The sequence below is a fragment of the Typopeltis vanoorti genome, chromosome 3, assembly GCF_054136105.1.
Source record: "Typopeltis vanoorti isolate ZY-2024b chromosome 3, IOZ_Tvanoo_1.0, whole genome shotgun sequence".
NCBI classification, from domain to species: Eukaryota; Metazoa; Arthropoda; class Arachnida; order Uropygi; family Thelyphonidae; genus Typopeltis; species Typopeltis vanoorti.
This window is the reverse complement of record NC_143551.1, coordinates 87,250,251-87,268,127: the sequence shown is the minus strand read 5'-3', so window position 1 is coordinate 87,268,127 and position 17,877 is coordinate 87,250,251. Positions and strand designations below refer to the sequence as shown.

At 36.1% G+C, this 17,877-nt stretch overlaps 1 protein-coding gene across 4 annotated transcripts in view; it reads right to left on the bottom strand.

Annotated features, from left to right (window-relative positions):
* The window catches only part of LOC150108354 (translation initiation factor eIF2 assembly protein-like), a 118,440-nt gene that overhangs the window by 82,034 nt on the left and 18,529 nt on the right, over window positions 1-17,877 (bottom strand). For all 4 annotated transcript variants that reach the window (XM_090415754.1, XM_090415755.1, XM_090415757.1 and 1 more), the window contains exon 2: window positions 16,613-16,729. In XM_090415754.1, coding sequence (XP_090271880.1) covers window positions 16,613-16,686 — 74 coding nt within the window. In that variant the 5' untranslated portion in view covers window positions 16,687-16,729. The remainder of the gene's footprint in view (window positions 1-16,612; window positions 16,730-17,877) is intronic.

Here is a 17,877-nt window from a genome sequence, read left to right as displayed (position 1 = left end):
AAAAACGCTTTTAAAAGAGTAAACATTCCCCAAATATTAAATATTATTGTGTACGATATCATGTGAAAGATCTCACTTAATTGTGGTTCATGTGAGTGACAATTCATAGTCCTAGTCATACAGAGTAAAAAAAATCATTATGTCAAAGGGAAAACTTTTGGGAAGTTGGAAAGCCAAAATTGATTGTGAATCAATTCCTACTTGAAAAAATTTTATTTAAATCCCATATAGAAAGTTAAGAAGGTTTATAAAGGCTTATCAAAAAGAAAGTGAGAAAACAGAACAACTGACACAGAGGTGTCAGTTGTTCTCCCTTCTGGAAAGACAAGACAAACAAACTAGCCAGAAAATACATATAACTGACAAACATAGTGGATAGGATTAACTGCCCTATGCAAACTACTTGTTTGCATAGGACAGTGGCAAAGGCCACTGAGCCTAATGCATTATTATTATTTTTTTATTATTATTATTATTACACCCTCCATGGAGTTGGCAGACTCGTTGTGGAAGGTTCATTCAACAGATAACATATATTTATCATAATAGAATCTTAAAATATTTAATACTCCTTGCATTAACAACACTTTCTGGTCATGTGTTCCATTCACTGACAATTCTCCATGTAAAAGATATACTCCTCACACCCCTATTCACCACACTTTTATGTAACTTCCGGGAATGACCTCTGGTTCTTCCTTTTTCACCTTCTACTATTTTTATAATTCCCTGGATTAATCTGATAAAATCGTCTCACTAACTTAACTGTCTCTATCATATCACCTCTTCTCCTTCTATCCACCAAACTCTGTAATCCATATTGTTCAACATCTCTTCATAGCCAACATTCCAAAGTCCAAAATTGTCTTAGTCACTCACTTCTTGTCCCTCTCCAATGTCTCCACATCACATTGAAAAACCAGGTGACCAGATTTGAGTACAATAGCCCAAGTGTGGTCTGACCAGTGGCTTATACAGTGGCATAATCACTTCCTTATTCCTACATGTTAAAGTATTTCTTATCATAACAGCACTGTGATGTGCAGTCTTTGCAACGCTAGCGATATGCTCTCTACACTTCAGTCTACTGTCAACCATCACTCCCAAATCTCTGATCTCATCCACTTTCTGCAGTATGGCACCATTGATATAGTCCATCCATCCCATGGCTTTAACAGACCTTTAAGTGCCCACAACCTTCCAAGCATGCTTGGATTTTGTAACCGAAATACGAGGATAAGATGGTTAGCCCTATGCCTCTAAGTATTCATGACTGTATCTATGTGTTCAAGGGGCCGGTTTGCCTGCTTGCAGGATGGAAAAACCCCAGATAAACTGGCAGAAAAAACCCTGCTGCCCACGCCCAAGACCGGCTAACTTGGCTATGGCTGAGGAAGATCCTTAAGCTCCTCACGTTGTCGACAGGAATCGAACCTACTAGGACATTCCTTCCCCAGGCATATGGTTGTGAAGTGCAAAAGCCACTAGGCCAGGCCAGGGGTTGCCAAACTTCTTTGACCGTCGACCCCTTTAAGAGTTTCTTCACTTTTTATTGATCCCCCTCTATTTTACTATTACGTAATTATAATAGGACAAGCAAAAAAGACGCTTATGTGAGTTTTTAGATTTTTTTATTTTATAGTTAGAGTGTTCATTGTATGTATAATATAGTATATATTATTATATTGGCTTAATGTCAAAGGGATACGTTTTTGTTTTTGATGTCCTTCTTAACATTACATATTTGATAGGAGGGAAATATAAAATTTAATTTAGATAACAAAATAACAATAATACAATCTTCCTTATATATATATATATATATATATATATGAAAATAAGACTTTTATTAACTTAGTATACAATTTACTAACATTGTCAATGTGAAGGGTGTGCTTCGTGACTTAACCTTAAATATTACCCATACAATGATGTCTTATATTTTTCTATTGACCCCCCCAGGGGTCGATATCGATCACTTTGGCGACCACTGCACGAGGCTAACTGTGCGGACACCACTGATATAGTACACAGTCTTATATCTCTGCACTCCAAAATGCATCACTTTACACTTATTGAGATTAAAACTACAACCCCACTCCTTTGTCCAAGTAAAGGAGTGGGGTTGTAGTTTTAATATCATTCATTAAAAGGATAATGAAAACTAATAATATATCTGGGATTCCTAACACCAGGAATTTCCAAGGTGACAAATTCTAATACCTCACATAACTAAGCAATGTTCTCATAATGATATCTAATCATTTTATTACCACCATAATGTAAGTGTACTTTCATTTAATAGAGAACGCAATTTGATTAAATTACTATATGACTAAATTACTAAATCAGAATACACTTTCATTTACTAAGTTCCAAATTTTCCAGCCCATCCTTGTATGTCCAGCACACGAGTGATGCCAAATAATGAGATGCAACATAGAAAAGGGTGAGAACTGGATGGTGAGTCAGAAAATACAGCTATTTTTCTGATTTCTGTAGGCTATTTGGAGGTTTTCTCTCAGTTACCTGTCATCAACTTTTAAGCAGTCTCTATTCTTACATAATATTTTATTAATCCATGAACAAATGACAAATTTTCTCTAACCATTCACAAACACATTCCCAATAAATAACAGGAGATACTTTGCAACCAAAATATATCTACTACTTATAAAGAAATCATGTTCATATAATACACTGCTTGGAAAGAAGTCAAAAGACACCATAGTGTGAGGAAAAACAGCCATGGCATCAACTTTAATCAATGTAGGACCTCCTTCCACTGCGATGAATGTAGCAATCCCACAAACGTATGATAGCGATCAATGGGAATTTTGGCGCATTTTTCCTGCAGGCATGTAATCAGGTCCTGGACTCTTGTGAGGTGGACATCCCTTGACCTGTTCATTCCACAGATTTTCAATAGGGTTGAAATCAGGGATCTGTGGAGGCTAGTCAAGTATGGTGACGTTTATGTCCATTAAACCACACGCTTACAGTAGCCTTATGACACGATACCTTGTCTTGCCGAAAGAGACAATAATCAGTTCCATAGAAATGCCACAAAGTAGTAAGCATTGCACTGTCCAGAATATTTTAAGAGGTATCTGAATTAAGATTAAGAGTTCAATGTTGATGGCACCACAGACAGAGGACCAAGGCTAAACCAGGAAAAACAGGACCATACCATGCTGCCATCTCCGAATTTCATAGTTGGGGTTACACATTCTGGTAAGAGACTTCACTGAGCATCTGCTTGGAAGAGGATGTAGCATAATTCATTGCTCAATAACACTGCTTTCCAAACTTCCATGTCCCACTGTACATGCCCTGTACTTCCATCTCAGTAGGAAGTATCACTGATTGTTGACATGGGATGGCCCAATTTGTCAACAATTTGCCAAACAGATAGGATGCCTACAACATGGCATCCTATCACAATACCTCTTTCAAACTCAATCAGTTTCCTTCTCACAGCCCTTTCATCCAGACACAGACAGTTGCACTAACTTGAGAACATCATATTCCTCTTTATACTAGCTGCAAACACGTGACTCATTATATGGCATGATTCATCTTGCCCATGGGGGGGGGGATGTCTTTTTTCCAAGCAGTGTAAATATCTATTCCAGATCTGCACTGTATTTAGTCTGTAACTCCATTACTCGAATACAGAACACTTTAGCAAATTCTACTATCAACACACACATCATAAATCAAGTTAAAAATAAATTAACTAAATAAATATTAAAAAATGCGACATAAAAAACAAAGTTTTTATGTCGCATTTTTGTTTTTTATTTGATGGACATTCTTATGTTTAAGAATAAATGGAATAAATTCATGAAGAGATGCGTATAAACAATCTACATCGTAATGAGAACTACATGCAAGAGATGCATTTGAACAAGGATGTAAGCATCTAAAGATTGCTGTTCTCTGGGCAAGTGAGAGTGTGGCGGATGGTAGCATGGGTGGCTTGTTTGTTTGTTTGGTGTTATATGGTACAAGGATGGCTGTGGTCAAACTGTGCCAGGAAATTATCACAGCAGTATACAAGTTAAAAAAAATAGTAAAATATGACATGGTCAATTGCTTGCTGCAGTTGTCTTTCTATTATCCTCATATTACAAGAATAGCAGAGGTTGGTGAAGTCATGCATATAGAGGGTGTTACTGTTGGAAGAAGTTGTTCTGTTATCGAGTTAACTTGACTACAAAAAGCATGACACTTAAAACTGAATCTTGTGGGACTCCTTCCTCCAGGGCAGGAGAGAGCAGCTTTCACTCAGACTTGAAAAATTAGTTAGATAAGAAGTTCTTGATAAAAAGAGGGAGATTCCCTATAAGAGCAAAATTACGTAAGTCTTTCAGTATTCCAAATCTCCAAGGAATGTCATATGCTTTTTCCATATCAAAGAAAACCGATACTAGATGGTAGCATTTTAGAAAGGCATCTCTAATGGATACCTCCAGTCGGACTAGATGATCAGCAGTAGAATGATCTTTTCAGACACCAGATTGTGTTCTGGAAAAAAAAGGTTGTTTCTCTCCAGAAACCATCAAATTGAGAGTTAATCATTTTTCCAGAATCTTGCACAACAACTTGTCAGGAAAACTAGGATTTTTTAGCATGTCAATGTCCCATCTGACCCTTTACATTTGCCTTCTCAGCATAGGGTTAAGCAGATGTTGCTACTCTTGTGGTATACTGCATCTTTGTATCCTGATATGTGATTCATTGCTCTGTTTTTAATTTTTGTATCTCCTTTTCATCTTTCCATGTTTGGCATGTTCTGGTGTATGCTAGGTCATCTCCTTCAGAGAGCATTTTAGTGTTTTCCTCTTACAGTCTTTATTCTCATGTTCTTTACTGCCATATCGAGTCACAACAGGCAGTTTGAAAATGACCATATTTCTGACATTTAAAGCACCATAAAGAGTGTGGGATATAGAGCCATGCTGAACACTTGAGAGATGGTGGTTTTGGTTTGTTGAAGGTAAGGACAATGTTTCTGGTCAGAACCAGATGCCCATCCCTTCCCTACATATCAGAATTCTTCTAATGGCTGTCACAACCTTGTTCCTTGAGTTCAGAGCATATCTCATCATCAGAGATATCAAGAAGGTCTCACTCTGATATTACACCTCCAGAAGAGTTTAAAGTTTTGTAGGAATAACTGTAATTGGTATTTCCCCCAAAAGATGTTGTATGAAATAGTTTTTCTGATTGTGCTACTATAGCTGCTTTAATAAGGATATCTCCTGAATTTAGTTTCTTTACAGATTTTGGAGATCCTACCAACCCTTTCAAATCCTTCTGAATGAAGAACAGTGACATTTTTCTAATTGGACATTCACTTGTCAAGTGTATAATTAAGAACATTGGTGTAGCTCTTGCAGCTCCTGATGTTTTGTTTCTTTGGCTTTCTGTTGTTGATTTTACAGTTTCTGAACTTGGTTGGGAGTTGTTGAGGACCCTCATAAACAAGAGGATGAAAAAGTATTCATATTCACCAGAGATTATTCACCAAAGTATTCATATTCACCAGAATAACCAGAGCTCCCCACCCACTCTCCAGCCAGCAGTAACTGTGCTCAAGAGTGGAATGCCGTGGCTACCTCAGATGTTATATGAGCACTACAGCAAGCCTTGAACCCTGTCCCCAGACCATGGGGAAGGAGACCTACTGCAACGTTCTTGACCCTTGCAAGAAAGCCCACTAGCCAACTGATCCTGGAAAGGCCATACAGGACTATCCACCTTACGAAGCAGCATCCAAAGTAGTGTGAAAGTATCAGGATCACCTTTTCCAATGTCCATGGGTTGAACTGCACAGCAAACATGGCAGCTAGGCATTAGATCCAAGTAATGGTGGTCGAGAAGACAGGATAGTAAAAAAAATAAAAAAAAAAAAAAAAAAACATAGAAACAGGACAAAAAGTGTCAGTACTGGGAGGTCCCCTCACCATGAACAGGTGCACGCAGAGAGAGGGGGGGGGGATAGCAGTAGTGGCCTCTTGCAGAAACAGTTGCCTGGGAGAATGTATAGTATATTTCAAAGGCAAATGGGGTTTGGAGAGAATAACAATAGACATACAAATAATGACAATGCACGCGTTTCTTTATACAAGGTACCAATAGCTGTAGCTTCTCAAAAGATTATTGGGATCAGTCAAACATGGTTGAGAGAAAATGATATCCTGACAGGAATAGATGTAGAAGGAAACAACATATTTTGGCAGGATAGGAAGAGCGAACATGGTGGAGTATTATTTATGATAAGCAATGAGTTGTATCTTCTCAGAGTGAAGAATTTGGATGGAAATGGCACTAATAGTTTTGAGAGCATATAGTGTGAGGTGGAGGCAGGCAAGATGGAATGTTTAATGGAATGGAAGGAGTTGCCAAATGAAATGCAAACTAAAGTTGCATTTGGCAAACAGCATATAGTGGTAAGAGAATAGAATTTCTGGAATTCTTAGGAGACAAATATCTTAGGATTGACCAAATTCATAATTTGGTCAGTCCTAGCATCAGAGGATCCAACTGTAATTGAGATGTCATCCTTGCCTACAGCTAGAGAGAGAGTGAACATGTAATCTTGAACTGGAGAATGAAGAGATATGCAGATGCATAAAGGAGAAAGGAATTTATGTGAAATGATAAGACAGGTGATTATACAGTAGATCCTGCTTATTGCGATCACTTTGGGACAGTCGCTTTTCAATAACAATAACCGGCTGATACCATTAAGCAAAGGATATAAAAAATTGCATCGTTTATTTCAATTTATTGTTAAGAACATTATTTAATTTATTGTTATAAACAACTTTTTAATAAGCAACAACATAAAATTTATTTTAAAAACTTATCTAGTGTTGTCTGTCATGTCTTTGAATATAGTAGTTCTTGAATAAATTGCTCATACTCATAATGCCTTTCGAAGTTTGCCGCTCTATGTTGCAAACTGTGAAGAAGTATTCGTAGAGTTTCTTGCATCTGGACATTGGTTGAAGGCGCTTCTAAAATTTGTTCTTCTATACTTGTATTAGGTTCACTTTCTTCTATTAGTTTAAAGTTCTCATTGGAAGCAGCTTGACATAGTTCCGACATTATCATTGTAGCCACCACTTCAATGTTGTTATCAATATCAAACCAATTTTCAAATTCTTCTTTTGACATACCATCTGAGGTTTCATCAGAAATTTCATTTAGAAGATATTCAAATTCTTCGGAAGGAGTTTCAGAGTTTGTCTTAAAAAATCCACCTTTTTGGAAGCAGTTTTCAATAGTCTTCTCTGAGACTTGCTGCAATGACATTGCTACCAAATGCAACGCATCAAGAAGCGAAATCTTTTTCTGCAATTGCATTTGCATCAGATTGGTCTTTTAGATAATCAAGTTCAGTTATAATTCTCGCACGAACTTCCCTGAGAAAATGAGCTTTAAAAGCTCGTATGATGCCTTGGTCACATGGTTGAATTAACGATGTAGTGTTTTCAGGCAAGAAAATTATTTTGATGTTCTTTAAAGATAAATTGTTTGTGTGTGTAGTGCAGTTGTCTACTAACAAGACAATTTTTCGCTTTAAGATTCCACTTACTAACCAATTGTTTTAAAAATTTCATTAGTCATCCAAGCATTTGCATTAGAACAGTATTCAACAGGCAAACTTTTGACACCTTTAAAAACACCGAGGATTTTTACTTTTTCCAATCACTAGGAGCTCTCGTTTCTCCCCTTTCATATTAGCACAACAAAGAAACTGTCAGTCGCCCTTTTTGAAGATTTAAATCCTTTAGTACTTTCATTTTTAAACAAATAAGTATGCTCAGGCATTACACAAAAATAGAGTCCTGTTTCATCTGTATTGCAAATATCCTCGGGAGAATATTCAGCAATAATTGTTGGCCACTCGGTCTTAATCCACACATCAGCTGATAAAAAATCAGCACTTATTTCTTCACCATGAATACGCCTGTACACAATATTCTCTCACTTTTTCCACCTGTTAAACCCTCCATCAGTTGTGGTGAAATTTTCTTTGCCCATTACTTTTTTGCAAGTTCTTCTGCTTTTTGATGCATCAAATCCCCATTAATTGAAGTATTCTTTTCACGAATATTACTAAACCAAATTTTTAATGCTGATTCAACTTGAGTATGCTTACCAGATCAGGCTCTCTTCCAATTCATGTTCTCATTAGTAAGAGCTGAAGTTTCAATATCTGATCTGTTTTTGAAGATCTTACACAAGAGGGGTTGTGAAATTTTTAAATGTACAGCCGCACTACGCCGACTCATTTTGTGCAACTTATCATAGCACTCCAATATTCTTTACTTTTCTTGAAAAGATAAATCTTTACGTTTTAACTTGCTTCAGCTATAAGGGCTGTTTTAACAAGCATTTAAAGTCAAATTCATTACTGAAAGAGAACACGAAAATAAACTCGAAAAATCACAATTACATTGCATTTATAACCCACTGCATTTGCCTGGAAGATTTAAGATTTACGGAAGATTAAAAACAGATTAAGATTACCCACCTGCATTTGCTTGAAAGATATAAGATTTACAGAAGAATAAGATTAAAGGAAGATTAACAAAAAGTCAGATTTCGACAAATGTTCTTTGTCAAATTTTCCCCTGATTAACCTTTATTTCTTAGAATTCTGAGATGCAAAAGGCTAAACATTTGAGGATTTTGATAACAATAACCGAAACTTTGATTATAACAGATGGATTATTTTTAATTCATTTTAAATGGTGTGTTTTGGGACTGACCGATTTTGATAGCAATAGCAGATTGATAATATTATCTGCGATGACAATACGTGGATTCTACTGTGATAATCTTGGAAATCAGCTTGGAGCAGTTCCATGAATGGAAGAATTGGAAGGGAGAGATATCACCTATGCACAGGAACTAGTAAAGAAATATTTATCAGCAGCAATGACAGCTGTGTATCTCAAGTGAAAAAGAACACAATTTAGTATGAAGTGGATGACTAAAAAAATCAAATGGGAACTGCAGATGAAAGAGGTTATGGAAAAAATATAAGAAGAATGGTGGAGAGCGGTTGCATGAGTAATGACTCAGACCAGCGACATAACTGGCATAGTAAAGAAGACAAAACTAGAAAATGAGAAGAGAGCTATCACAAACTGGCAATGCATAAAGGTGGTGGTAGAATGGAAGTTTGACACGTCTATTCTACCACCACATTTATGCAACAGCCAGTTTGTATTTCTTCTGTTGTTAAGATTATAAAGAAATTAGTGAAAGATTGTATACATCACTAGGCAGATGAGGATAATGTTACATTGATTAGTGAAGGAGCACTCTTGTTTTAGTAATTGGAGTGCCTTTTATAATAAAGTAACAAAAGCAGCTGATGGGGGTGCTTAAGGGTCAAAGCTGTATAACTGAGAGGAGACCTCCACATAGCCTTTAAAGGAATGTGGAGAACCGACCAGGGCTTCTGACCTAATGTCCAATCCTCACCTTCTCGTGGTGCACCCTGTTGGGTATCTACTTGGATACTGAATGGACGAGGATGGGCTGGCAATTTGGGATTTAGCCGACCAAATTGTATTCTTATTGGTTAAACCAAAATATAGAATGATGGTACAACATGACAAAATTTCATGCCGGCTGGGGCGTTGCCCGGTTAAACAAGGCCCCCGTTGTTTTCGCCAGGGAACCAGGGCGAACAGCGAAAAGTCAGCTACTGGAACAAATCTGAAAATAAACCCCAACTCAACATCACCAGAGTTAAAGATCGGTACTATCAACGTAAGAAGCCTGAATGGAGCTAGCTGAGGAATTAGATAAGTACCAGATCGACATAATAAGAGTGACTGAAACAAAAAAGACCAAAACTGGTGAGATCTTTCTGAGCAATAAATACAAAATGTTATATTCAGGCAATGACAATCAAGGAAAAGAAGGAGTAGCCATAGTATTCAACACAAAATACGAGGCTAATCTTCTTGAATGGCAGTCAGTCTCAAGTAGAGTAATGTGGGCAAATATGAGAATGGGGAACTGGACAATGAGACTTATTTGTGCCTATGGTCCCACAGAAGGTTCTACTAAGGTAGAAGTGGAGGAATTTTTTGATGCTTTAGAAAAAGCAACTGACACAATGAAAAATGAAAAGTTGGTCCTTGTTGGGGATCTAAATAGCAGAGTAGGAAATGATTGTGAGACATACAAAAATATTTTGGGAAAATTTGGAGAAAAGAGCAAAGCTAATAATAATGGCAAATATCTGTTGGATTTCTGCTCAGGACATGGACTGGTTATTACTAACACCATGTTCCAACATAAAAATGTGCACAAATTCACATGGAGAGAAGAGGCTAGGAATAAGAAAATTCTCATTGACTATGTTATTGTTGATAGTGATGTTTTCTCCCTGGTGCAGGACACCAGAGTGTACAGAGGATTTGAAATTGGAAGAGATCACTATTTAGTCTTGGGCAGGATAAAATTGAATTTCATATCGAAAAGAATAACATGTAAGAAAGTTTTAAAGCAAATAAAAGTTGAGCAGCTCTCAGATGTGCGCTGTAGACTAAAATACACAAAGATTATTGAAGGAAAAATGAAAGAGTTTGAGAACAGGAATCAAACCTTGGAGATTCATTGGCAAACTCTGAAGAAAACATTGATTGATTCTGCCAGAGAGGCATGTGGTGAGGTTGTTTGTAAGGATAAAAAAATCAGAACTCCCTGGTGGACACACTAGGTTAAAGAGGCAGTGAAGGAAAAGAAGAAAGCATACCAAAAGTTCCTGTCAAATATGTCAGCTTGTGCTCTTAGAGAATATAGAGACAAATGCAAGAATGCTAAACACTGCGTAAAACTAGCTAAACAAAAGTCATGGGAGGACTTTGGCAAGAATATAGAAAATAAATATCAAGAAGGTGGCAAAATATTCTGAGGTTGTTGAAGAAGCTTAAGAATGGAGGAAAGAGTGCTATAAAAGGAATTAGAGATGATAAAGGTGACATGAAAACGGGAGAAAAAGATATCCTTGAAGTATGGAGTAATTACTTTGAAAAACTGCTAAATGAAACAAGCAGTGATGACAGCACAGTGGTAAAAAACACTGACCAGGCATGCAGTCGGGAATACATATCCATACTTGAAGTAGAAAAAGCCATCAAAGGCTTGAAATGTGGAAAGGCAGCAGGAGTAGATGATATTCGACCAGAAATGCTGAAGTATGGTGGTATAAGAATCTTACAGTGGCTGCACTGCATAGGTCAGAAAGCCTGGACAGAGGGACGAATTCCCGATGATTGGAGTAGAGCTCTCATAGTACCCATATATAAAAAGGGAAATAAAACTGCATGTGAGAATTACAGAGGTATTTCCCTACTGAGTGTTCCTGGCAAGATCTATGCAAGTATACTTGAGAAACGGTTGAGAAGAATTGTGGAAGAAAAGCTTGGTGAAGAACAAGCTGGATTCAGGCCAAATAGAGGCTGTCAGGATCAGATCTTCACTTTACGACAAATAGTCGAGAAAGAATGGGAATATAACAAAGATCTGTATTTAAGTTTTGTCGATTTGGAAAAGGCATATGACAAGGTGCCAAGAGAGAAGCTATTCAATACGCTGCAGTTATATGGTGTCAATGGGACATTATATCAAGCAATACTTAGTCTTTATTTGAGTTGTAAGTCAGCAGTTAGAATTGAAGGAAGTACAGGAAGATGGTTTAATGTTAAACCTGGTGTGAGACAAGGATGTACATTATCCCCTCTGTTATTCATTATCTATATGGATCACATTATGAAGGAAAGTGGTATTAAACATGATATCAAAATTGGAGATGTTAATGTCAGCTCTTTGCTCTATGCGGATGATGTTATACTTCTAAATAAATCCGCTACAAGTCTGCAAGATTCTCTGACTAAATTGAATAGCTCTTGTAATAGATATGGTATGAAGGTCAGCAATAAAAAGACAAAGACAATGAAAATAGGCAGAATCATTGAAAATGTCAACTGTGTTGTGAATGGAGAACCTGTGGAACAAGTAAAACATTTCAGCTATTTAGGCACGATTTTTACTGAAGATGGTAAATTAAATATAGAAATAGACAACAGAATCAGCAAAGCTGGTATGGTGGGAAGTCAATTGAATAAATTCATATGGAATAAGAGAGAAATTAGTCGCAACACTAAATTAGCTGTATACAAGACAGTGTTCAAACCAGTTTTAACTTATGGATCTGAGAGCTGGGTCAGAAGTAAAACACTTGACCAAAGACTAGAGACTTCAGATATGAGAGTCCTGAGAAAGATTATAGGCGTGAACAGGTGGCATCAATGGCAGTATCATATTGAAAACGAGGATATTAGGAAAGAACTTGACATTGTCAGCATCCAGGAATGCGTTAGCAGAGCTAATCTCAGGTGGTATGGTCACTTAAACAGAATGGGCGAGGAAAGATTAGCAAAACAAGTGTTCTCTGCCAGGTTGGCAGCAAAACGACCCAGAGGAAGACCAAGATATAGGTGGATTGATACGGTACAAAGTGCTTTAGACGATAGAAATATAAGATCTGATAATATTGGAGTGTTGACAAGTAACAGACTGATTTGGAGGAAAATTGTAGATAGGAAATTAATAATGATGTAATTTTTTTCATGTAGTACTATCATATCCTGTACACCTTTAGGGTACATGGCAGGAATTTGATGATGATGATGATGAAGCAGCTGATGATGGATAGGCATATAGTGCCATTTTTTTTTTATTTTACAATGGCATTTGACAGGGTACCACATGATAAGCTGATATATAAGTTACAGCATATGAGGTTTCAATATCAGGTTAGTGAATTGGAGATTGGCTGTCTGATAAATGTGATACCAAAGAGTTATGTACGAGAGAGTGGTAACAATGAAGAGGTCACAAGTGGAGTTCCACAAGACTAAGAAGTGAGACCTACCTGTTTAACCTTCATATCAATGATACTGGATTGAAGAGATATTCAATTCCTTGCAGATAATGTGAAGCTGGGATGGGTTATTGGTAATAGCAGAAACTTAAGTGAAATTAATTTATTAGCTGTAAAATTTTCACCTATGTATCATAGGCATCCTCAGTACATTGAAAATGGAATGCAATATAAAATTACAATTAAAGAATCATTTTCAAAAAGTGCCACTATAGCAATAATAGAACAACAAAATAGTCAGTAAAACTTCCAATTATTTAAAAATAAAATAAAAAAATCTGAATGAAGATATCACTCTGATTCCATGCCCTTATATCAAAGGGATTTCTGAACGATAGTTAAGTTCTAAAACCTCTTAATACTGTAACATCCTTTCATCCTGTCAGGAAGATTTCTACCTTCCTTTCATGTTGCACTTTAATGGAAAAACTTACAGCACAAAGAGAAATAATTAAACAACAGGCTTAATCAGTTTCAATATTTCATCACAATCACAGAGACAGCATCAGGAATGCAATGTTAAATTTGTAATAACACACACAAAAAAACCAAGGTAGTTGGGTTCTCCCCTCTTGCCTCCTCTGGCCAATTTCTATATGGAGCATTTTGAAAAAATGCTCTTGATACTACCAGTCTTGAACCTTCTATTTAATTGAGATATATTGATGATATGTTCTCTATTTGGCAACATGGCTCAAACACATTACTCTTTCATCCTCCACCTCAAACAGTCAACACCCCAGAATCCAGTTCACAATTAAAAAAGAAAAAAGAAAAAAAACAGCTTGCTTTTTTTAGATACTCTAATCACATGTCTACCCAATGGTATCTTTTCTTTTTCAGTTTACGTAAAACTCACCCACATAAGTAGATACATACATAAACTTTCTCACAATCCCCCCCCCCTTCTGAATAATATGGGACCATGAAACTCTCTTGTCAAGAGAGTCTCCAACCTCTGTTCCAGTCAAGCTTCCCTTATAGAGGAACTTGCCTTTATTCACCAGACATTCCTGTCTAATGGTTACAATCCCAAAAAATTCTACAAATTATCTGTCCCTTCCACCTCCTCACATCCTTCTCAACATAAAGACTATAGTAATGCCATTACTATTCCCTATATCTGGAGCACTTCAGAAAAAATAGCTAGAACTTTGAAGAAATATAATCTCTACACTGCTTTCAAACCTCATTTGAAGTTGGCTTCCCTTCACTCTCATAAGGATCTGCTTCTTCCCCTCTCTATTCCAGGTGTTTACAAGGTTCCTTGTTCTTTGCAAATTATCATATTATGGTCAGACTAGGAGATAATCCACCTAGAAGAATACAAAACATACACCTGCTGCCACAACTACAGTCAATAAGGTCTAGCAGACCATGCCTTGACATCTCACACAGAATCAGATGAAAGAAACCCACTATGCTCTATTGCAGCAAAATACAAATTTGACTCTTTTTAGAATCTGTATCATTCTTAAAAAACCAGCCTAATCTTAATAAATATGATTGTATTAAACTTCCCAAAATTTGGGAAACTTTAATTCTTAGGCCTCCTGTCCAACATCTAAGGCTAACCAACAGCACCCATAGAGAGCACCTCTCATAGGACTTTAGTCTTTATTATTCAATCGTATTTCTTCCATTTATTGTTTCTTGTATGTTTTTGTGTGTTATTAGTTTTTCCTATAAATTATATATTTAGTTTAATCCTTTATCCAAGTGTAAGCAAACAAAGTTTGCACCTGAAGTATCTTCAGGACTAGGGCAACTTGTAGCAAAGGTGGATAAAGCTTCGTATCACTTGCCTTGGTATCCCATAATGCAAAGCACATCTCCTTGCAGACATGTATAATGCTATTCATTATGAAAAAGGTCACTACCCAGACCGGTTTCAACCTTTATTGAGGTGTCATCCATGGGAGCCAGACCCAGAGGTGATACCAAGGTTGAAATAATGCAGAAGTCATATTTCCATATACAAGTTGCCAAAAGGTATCACATCTTATTATTATAATGCTTTAGATTAGAGATAGTTAGTCCTGAAAATATTTCTGGCACAAACTTTGTTTGCTTATACATGGATAAAGGATTAAACTAAATATATAATTTATAGTCTAACCAAGTGGGAAAAAACTTCCAACAAAATTTTTCCTGATGATTCTACAAATTATCTGTCCCTTCCACCTCCTCACATCCTTCTCAACATAAAGACTACAGTAATGCCATTACTATTCCCTCTGTGACTGATATGAAATATTGAACCTGTTAACCTATCTATTAAACCTATCTAAAAAACCTGTTGTTTAATTATTTCTTTGTGCTGCAAATTATTTCATTAAAGTGCAAACATGAATTGTAAACCAGCACCTAAGCCTAAATACTTGTTTCTACCTTCCTTTCTTCACCTAAAGACAAGCTTTCTCCACTCAATCTTCCAAGTGTCTACCAGATCCCATGCTCTTGTGGTTTGTGTTACTTTGGACAGTCTAGAAGATCTGCAGTCATCCATCGTGAAGAACATAAATCTTAAATAAGTAGCATGAATGGAACAGTCTGGCCTAGCAGAACATGCTATCTCAACTAAACCGAGTTTCTTGGAAGAAAACTTAGCTTTTCTTATAGAGTACTTATATAAAGAGAGTTGTGAGACCTTTTTACAGCAACCTAACTTAAACAGATCCGATTGCCTTCAGTAATCCATTGCATTGAAAGTATCATTACCTCATTTTTCTGGAAATTCCTGATTATTATTGTAATTTTTTTTTTAAACTGAGAATTTTACTTAACATTTGGAGTTCTATTAATGCTATAGTGGCACTTTTTGAAAATGATTCTTTAATTGTAATTTTATATTGTGTTCCATTTTCAATGTACCGAGGATACCTATGATACATAAACAAAAATTTTATAGCTAATAAATTTATTTCACATAAGTTTAAGTGTCCATGTTTAATTTATCTAAGTATGTCACCTTGCATATTGACATTAAAACTGGATTAACAACAGGAGAGCTTTCATATAGTTAGAACAAGGGGAAGGAACCATCCATGGAAGTTGTGAATAGAAGTGATGAGCAAGAGGATGAGAAGTGACTTTTTTTTTGCATGAAGAATGATTAGACTATGGAATGCTTTGTTTGATAGTCAGTGAGAGCACAAATGGAGAATGAGTTTAAGGATAGTATGAGAGAGTTTGTTTTGTCTAATATGGACCTCCCATGCTGCATCTTGTGATTCTATAAAAGTCTGAATAATAGTAATAATAATAATTAATAATAACTACTGTAATCCAATCATACTATTTTACAGGCATATATCCATAATTATGAAAATTGACAAGATTAACAGATAGTCAATTATTCTGCAACAAACTGCATGCACTTATTCAAAAATGAGTAATTATCATTAATATTTTGTTGTCACAACAATTAAATATTAAAAGTAATTCATAACAAACAGTAATTTTTCTTGTAACTACACTATTAATTTCAGTTATAAATAATCATATTACTGAACCAACAAAGTTAGTTGTTTTTATATGCTATCTTAGCGTAAAAACAGCTTTAATAATCCTCTCAAAAAAAAGTAAGCAAGAAATGAAATAAAATTAATAAGAAAGAATTTTTACCTTTTCATTGTAACTTTTTTAAATAATGGATACCATGATACAAAGCTGCAATTCATTACACTTTCCACCTTCATTATTCAAATTAAATATGTTACGCAATTCAACAAGCCAGGAAGACTGAAAAAGGGGAAAAAAACAACATAACCAAAACGTTTTGTAAATACAATCATTATTAAACATGACATCTAAATTTACCACATATATAACTACTACTTTTATATTAAATACAGTGTTACAATAATAAATATAAATGCCAGATTAGTTGGCCAAGTAGTTAATGTACTCGCCCTTCAACCAACAGGCTGTGTGCTCAAATCCCACTTTGGGCATGTATGTATATGGAAGGTGAATGTTGCTAAGTGTGAGACCACCCTGATTACTGGAGTGGCTTGAAATAAGTTCCACATTTGGTCTCTAGAGCAGGGATTCCAGATGATGCAAACTCAAAACTATAAAAAAAAAAGAAAAAAAGTCCTTATCCTGCCAATGATACTGACTTACTACAGGTTTACAACTTTTCATGAGTGAGACAAAAAAAAAAATGCATCAAAATCAGTTTCCTGCTATATACCCTCAAGGAGTATACAAGTTACCACGATAGTACTATATGATTAAGTTTATTTTTTTTAATATCAGTCCCACACAAGAGGTCCCAAGACCTATGAGATGATTTTGATGTATGTATGTGTGGGTATTCTGAAGATTGTAGTCATTGGAGGCTAAACCACAGAGCAGTGTTGGTTTGATGAGCGGAGGGATGGTAATGGCCAATTCAGAGGAGCAATGCCCACAGAAATACCTATGGAAGATATATAATGCAGCAACAGAGCATCTATGGGAAAGTGACTAGAGAGAGAGAGAGAGAGAGTGAGTTGAGGGGAGGGATCATCAATTAAGCTCACTTCTGTATAAAATCAAGCATTCTGAGCAGGTGGCTTGTACATAAACACTGCGAACACTGCAGCACCCGAAGGAAAAAAAACAGAAAAATTAAATTTTGTTTGTGTTTATAAATAATAATGCTTACAACATCACATAAATGCAATACAACATGTTAAAGGTTACAGCTTATGTTTTGACATTGATTGAATAGTTAATAATTGGAATTGTTCGATTAATGCTTTAGATTATGAAACAAATACACTGCAATCTGTCAGAATTATCACATTTGGTCATTTGTGGCTAGAATCACCGATATTCGTTTGCGCTTGTCACTGAATGTAACGAGTGAATCCGACACTGCTCAACGAGCAGTGTCACTACAG